This window comes from Ochotona curzoniae, unplaced genomic scaffold, assembly GCF_017591425.1.
Source record: "Ochotona curzoniae isolate NIBS_2020 unplaced genomic scaffold, NIBS_Ocur_1.0 contig_4909, whole genome shotgun sequence".
Classification (NCBI taxonomy): Eukaryota; Metazoa; Chordata; class Mammalia; order Lagomorpha; family Ochotonidae; genus Ochotona; species Ochotona curzoniae.
The window spans coordinates 369,170-375,583 of record NW_024466416.1 but is presented as its reverse complement, the minus strand read 5'-3'; the positions used below and the strand labels follow the sequence as shown (position 1 = coordinate 375,583).

The window sequence follows — 6,414 nt, the reverse complement described above, 5'->3', positions numbered from 1 at the left end:
TTGTCAAGACTAATCCTTAGCTCATGCTTAACTGCAACAGAGAAATTAGCCCGAAGCACAGAGTCCAGGGCTGGAAAGCCTGTTTGCACACCCAATCTGAACATTCATTTATCTCATCTCTTCGGGAGTTCTGGCCCACCCCAGGATAAGGCCCTGCCTCTTGCAGATCCTCCCCAACCCTCGCAGCCTCTGCCATCCCTCCCCAGGCATCCCACACATCATTTTCTCTTCTACACATGATATGGAACTCTGCATTTGGCACCAACATCCTCTATCAGCCAGTCAGGGGTAGGGATGGTTGGGGAGAGGGTGTGGATAGTTCTCTCCTCCCTGTGTGCACCTGGCAGGGCTACCCCTTGGTGGCTCATCCTACAAGGCCCGCTGCCCTACCCAGAAGCCCTAAGAGCTTCTCTCTCTTGCCTACAGGCCATTCATCCCACAGATACTCACAGAGCTCTTAGGAGTACAAGGTCGTGTGTCAGGATAGAGTGGGGAGCCGGCAGTGAGCAAGACAGCCAGGGTCCCAAGCTATATGGCGCTGACACTCAGAGGAGAGAACAGATGTCTGACCCATCCATGCCATTCATTTATCTCATCAGCAAGTATTCATTAAATGCCTACTATGTGCCAGGCTCTAGAACCCATTGGTGGGGAAAAAATAAAAACACAAACATCCCTGTTCTTTTCAAATTTCAGCTTGTGCTCAAGACCATAAAGGCATAGCTATGTATGTGCCACAACCTCCCCAGCAGAGAAAGAACCAACAATTAATTATGTTTTCTCTTGTCTTCTCCTGGGAAAACTCCCATCCTGTTAAGCCCTAAGAAGACATCTCATTCTCAGTGTAAATCCCCCAGCAGGGACAGGATTGGGGAACCCTTTGAATTCCTCTCCATCTATCTAAGTGGCTCAGCCTCCAGCCGGGGTGGGGGGAAGGCCCAGATCAGCCTCTGTGAGGAGGTCCAGGGGGCGGGGCTCCATCCTCCCCCTATCTTCTCTAGGTGAGGAAGCCTCCTCCCTCAGAAGCTTCTCTTGGCTCCCTTGTCCCCTCTATCCTCCCTCCTTCCTCCCCAGCCTTCTCCATCCTTCTCTCCTTCTTTCCTCTTTTGTGGCCCTCTTCCCTACCTCCTTTCCCCAAGGCCCAGACGCAGCCCTGTCTCACCCAACCAGCGTGGACCATGCACTGCAGCTGTTTGGCTGAGGGCATCCCTGCTGCCACCCCATGTAACTACTGGGTCTCAGGTGAGTGTCTCTGCCAGCCACACCCCTCCCCAACCCAGAGCTCCCATGACAGCGTTGGGCAAGGCCCTCCAGCAGCGAGCGGCCCTCACACTGCCCTCCCTTCCCCAGGCCTGGCCTTCCCCGACTGGGCCTACAAAGCCGAGTCATCCCCAGGCTCCCGGCAGATCCAGCTGTGGCACTTCATCCTGGAGCTGCTGCAGAAGGAAGAGTTCCACCATGTCATCGCCTGGCAGCAGGGAGAGTACGGGGAGTTTGTCATCAAGGACCCAGATGAGGTGGCCCGCCTCTGGGGCCGCAGGAAATGCAAACCACAGATGAATTATGACAAGCTGAGCCGGGCCCTCAGGTGAGACAAGGCCACCCAAAGAGCAAGAGTTGGAAGGAGGGCTGTGGTTCCTGTACCCCCATAAGAGTCCAACTGCCCCCAGGCGTGGGGAACATCCTCGCGTGGGGGCAGATCTTAGTGTTCTCCAGGAACGGTAGGTTAGCCTTGCTGGCCTGGTAAGGGGTGGGACCTGGTCTCTGGCTCCTTTCCCTGCCCACTGGGCCAATCAGCTGGCAACCTCGGGTTTTCCAGGTATTACTACAATAAGAGGATCTTGCACAAGACCAAAGGCAAAAGATTCACATACAAATTCAACTTCAGCAAGCTCATCGTGGTCAACTACCCTCTGTGGGAAGTGCGAGCACCACCATCCCCCCACTTGCTGCTGGGAACTCCTGCCCTGTGTCGGCCAGCCCTGGTGCCCATGGGGGTACAGAGCGAGGTAGGCATGATAGCAGCATCTGTGCCCTCTGGGGCCCAAAAGTCTCCAGTGCCCTGCCTCTCCTAGGCCCTGAGTGTCCCAGAGGTGGTGGGATTTGACAATCAATGGCATAGCACCTAGCTATGAGAAGGTGACTTCTGCATCGCACCAGTTTAGCAGTGGATCAGAAGGAGGGTATAGAGCCTCAGCGGGAGTGGGGGCAAGGCATCTGACACTGTAGGTGCTGGCCATTCAACAACCAGCATGAGAATATGCTGCCAAATTAGACTTGGGTGAGGGTCTCTGTATGCCCTGGACAAACACCTGGCAGGGAGAGCCCAGCTCAGCCCTACCCCATCTCTCTCTGCTCCTCAGCTCCTGCACAGCATGCTGGTCACCCAGCGGGCCCTGGTGGGGCAGCTGGCTGCACAGCAGGCCTCCCGCGGGCCACCAGAGGCCTCTGGGGACAAGAAGGGGAGCAGCAGCAGCAGTGTCCACCGTGAGTGCCCAGCAGTGGGCGGGGCCCAGGAATGCTTCACCAAGGGAGGGGGGGACATCCACCCAAGGACATGGCTGGAAGGGACATGAAGCAAGTCACTCATTCACTCACCCTTTATTAAGCACCTGCTGTTTATGAAGTGGGGGATTCAGGTGTACTCCAAGATGGCCCCTTGAGGTGCTTAGAGCCCCGCGGGGAAGGGAGGATTGCCAGGGGTGGTGCTGAGACTCAAGTAAGCACAAGGCGTTGTGGCGATACAGAGAAGGGGCTGGGACTTCCTGGAGGAGGCAGCCCCCAGCAGGTGGATGAGGTGCAGGAGCACCCCATGGGAAGATGCACACTCACAGAAGGATTCCTCAGTGTGTGCACACACAGGAGGCTGGTGTCAGTGGCTGTAGAGGATACTGTGAGCAGATGATGTTGAGGCCAAAACCAAGAAAGGGCTGGTGGAGCCAAGAAGGAGACCTGGCCAGAGGGAGATGGAGAATGAGAAGTTAATTCACTCATTCCTTCATTAAATGTCTGACCTGTTCAATGTGGCAGGACAGGAACCAATGTGACTTGTAGGACTGGAAGACAGGTGAAGCATACACAAGCTATTCCCAGCAGAGATGGAAACAGAACTGTACCATCTGCTGCCGAGGGGAAATGCTGGGTGCTGAGGACATCAGGGAAGACCTCCTTGGGTCTTACCCTACCTTGGTATCATGGGTTAAACATACACCTGCGCTGCCAGCATCCTACGCAGGCACCGATTCAAGTCCCAGCTACTCTCACTTCCCATCCAGCTCCCTGTTAATGACCTGGGAGGGCAGCAGAAGATGACCCAGTTACTTTGGCCTATGCCTAACTTTATGGGAAACCTGGATAAAGCTTCTGGCTTCTGGCTATCACAGCCATTTTGAGGAATGAGACAGCAGATGGAAGACATCTCTGAAACTCTGCTCAGGGAGGGATCATCATCCAGTAATTCACTCCCCAGATGGTGACTAGGTCAGCACTAGGCCAGGCTGAGGCCAGAATGTGGTGTGGATATCTCTATAGTCACCTGTAAGCCCTGGTGTATGGCAGGAGAAGAGGAACAAGGCGAGGGAAGTGTGAAGGCTACTTGGAAGAGGAGGAGAAGCAGAGCAAGGGGCCATGGCCCCATCCAGGAGAGCTGGGAACTCATCCTGGCCATCCTATTCCTTGCACACCCCCTTCTGCCAACCATGCTCCTGCATCTTTGCCAGGAGAGGGCTGGGGATGCCCAGAATGAGTCCAAGGCCACACACTCCCGACCCCAACCCAGCGAGAAAGAAGAGTGGAGTCACTGAGTTAGGGCAAAATAGATCCTTCTTCTGTTCACGCAGCAGGCAGCACGTGTCTGTTGAGTACTAATTTGTGCCTCTGGCTCAGTTCCCACCCCATACCACTGGAACACCTGGCGTTAGGTAAATCCCTCCAGGCCTCTTCCCCGGACAGGTGCCCTGGAGAAGAGGGACAAGGGTGAGGCAAACAGGTGGCCAGCACTGTCAGCCCCAGGCCGGGAAACCTGAAGAAAGCAAAAGAGGGAGGAGGGGGCCATGGGTGCTGTGGGGAGCATCCTGGAGACAATGGGGACCCCTTCTAACACCTTCTCTCTGTCTGCCTCTAGGACTTGGCCCTGGCCACTGCCGGCTGGGCCCTTGCTGCCACTTCGGGAGCCTTCAAGGCGAGCTGCCCAATTTTGCCTCCTTCACTCCTCCCCTGCCACCCCCACTCCCCTCTGACTGGACCCGCCTCTCGGGGGCTTTCTTGCCTCCTCTGGTCGGAGCGGCAGCTGCCCGGGAACCCCAAGCCCAACCTTCTGCTCCCAGGACCTCCCCTGCTGCCTGGGCTGGAGCCCAATGCAGGTGAGAGGCTTCGGCTCTTGTCCCTGAGGCCTGAGGGACCAGAGAAAAAGCCCAACCCCAAGAAAGGAGCTCAGGCCGGCCTGGAGCCCAGGGCTGACTTCTCCTCACAGACCCACGGACTCGGAGCTGGGGAGGAAAGCTCTGGGGCCCCCAACCCAGAGACCTTCAAGGCAGTGTGGCCCTTGGACCCTCCCTAATAGTGTGAGTGGTGGGGAGGGAGGAGACGTGTGGTATGTGGGTGGCAGTGTGGCCAGTTCCCTCCCCTGGCGGAAGGTGGAGATGGTTAGAGCATCCCTGGGGATGAAGCTAGAAGCAAGGCTGACAGGGGTGCACACTGCCAAGAAAGCGTACTGTGGGGAGGGGAGAATGGAGGCAGCCCTCTCCCCAACATTGCTAACCAGTCCAACCAGATCAGGAGGCAGTCTAGATCGCAACCTTATGCTTGAAGGAGGTGAGATTATTTCCATCACTGGAAGCCTCAGTATCCCCACCCCCAGGAAAGAAGCAACATTTTGGGTTTGGGCCAGGGAGGGGAGGGGATGTCTGACCTCTGTGGCAGTTCCTTTGTCCTTTAGGGGCCCTTCTCCCTCACCCTTGCTCCATCTCCAGTCCCTCTTCTGTCCCGGAAGCTCAATTCCCTTGCAGGCACTTCTCATTCCCTAACCCCCACCCCGCCAACTCCCAGGCAGGTGCAGAGGGAGGGACCAACTCAGCTCTGTGCCTGCTACAATAAAATGCCCCTGGCAAACCGTCCTCTCTGGCTGACAGCCTTGCTCTCTGGGTCCCAGACCCTGCTGGAGTAGAGCTCAACCCCGCCTAGGGGATGAATGGGGGGCCAGTAGGGTGAGGGGGTGGGAATCAGGGACCCTGCATCTCCCATCTCCCATCCTCCTGGCAGAAGGTGCTCCCAAGGGCCAGGCCAAGGGGGCCCAGGCACCAAGGACGGAATTTCAGAACTGAGTGGCCTCAGGGACCCACCTGCCTGCCCAGCAACTCTGCTGGTGGGGACTGCAAAGGGCTGGGGGAGCAAGGAGGGTCCCGGCCAGGTCTTTTTTCCTCTACCCCCTCAGGACCCAGAATGAAGCAGGGTGGACCTGAAGAGGCCACCAACGCACGCTCAGCACTGGCTACCATGTGTTGCCGGACACAAGCCAAAGAGGCACCAGAGTGCCCACCATGTGCCATGGCTTCCCTTGTCCCTCAACATGAGCAGTGGGCGTGCCTCCTCCTCCAGTGGAAACTGGGGGGCAGGGGGGTGCTCCCTGCAACCTCAGTCTCTCCTCTTGGTGAACTCGTGGCTAGAGAAGGAGAGACCCACCCCCCCATACTCAGGCCAGCCAGTCCGACACAGGTCAAGGCCGAGTTCTTCTGTCTCCAGGTCCCCAGCCCTGAGGAGCTTCGAGGGGCCCACCCAGAGAGAGAATTAAAACTGCTTCTCCCTCTGTGCACCCCACGCCCACCCCAGGCCACAGGCCGGGCCCCTGGGGGCTTTCCCATCACCCTGCCCAGTTTGCAGAGACAAAGAGCTAGTGTGCTTGCTCAGGCACAAGGAAGTGGATAGTGTTGTCATGGCCAGCCAAGGGCCGGGTGTTCCTCCCTGGTGGGGACCTGCGCCCACCCTCCGTCTGACCCCACCTCCTCTTCCGAGGCTTGTGGTGGCTGTGAACCCCTCACCGCTACTACCACCATTTCTAACAGTGAAAAATACTTTGAGGTCACTGTTTTAGAATTCCCCTGTGAGAGCCCAAACACTTCAGCCCCAGGGCCGCGAGCTTCTGTCTGCCCGCAAGCTGTCTCTTCGGCTCTGGCGGCGGGATTCTCCGGCTCTGGGAACGCTCAGCGGCGGCTGGGACCCTCCCCAGCTCAGTTGCGACAACCCCATGGGTCTGCGGGCATTGTTACATGTCTCCTGGGGAGAGGGGAAAATAGCTCCTGGTTGAGAGCCACTTAAGAAAAGAATGGCTTCTGCAAGTCCAGATGTGGTGGCAAAGATGGGAGGGAGCCAGGCTCCCGCCCCACCGGGAGCTGCCGGCCTCCGCATCGCACGAGTGTC

The 6,414-nt window shown here is 57.5% G+C and overlaps 1 protein-coding gene across 1 annotated transcript; it reads left to right on the top strand.

Annotated features, from left to right (window-relative positions):
- The first annotated feature begins 1,178 nt into the window (after positions 1 to 1,178).
- On the top strand, positions 1,179 to 4,558 carry ETV3L (ETS variant transcription factor 3 like). Its single transcript, XM_040988516.1, is given in 6 exon segments — positions 1,179 to 1,242; positions 1,351 to 1,588; positions 1,820 to 2,009; positions 2,364 to 2,487; positions 4,124 to 4,274; positions 4,276 to 4,558. Coding segments are annotated over 6 exon segments (1,050 nt in total).
- The last annotated feature ends 1,856 nt before the right edge of the window (positions 4,559 to 6,414 follow it).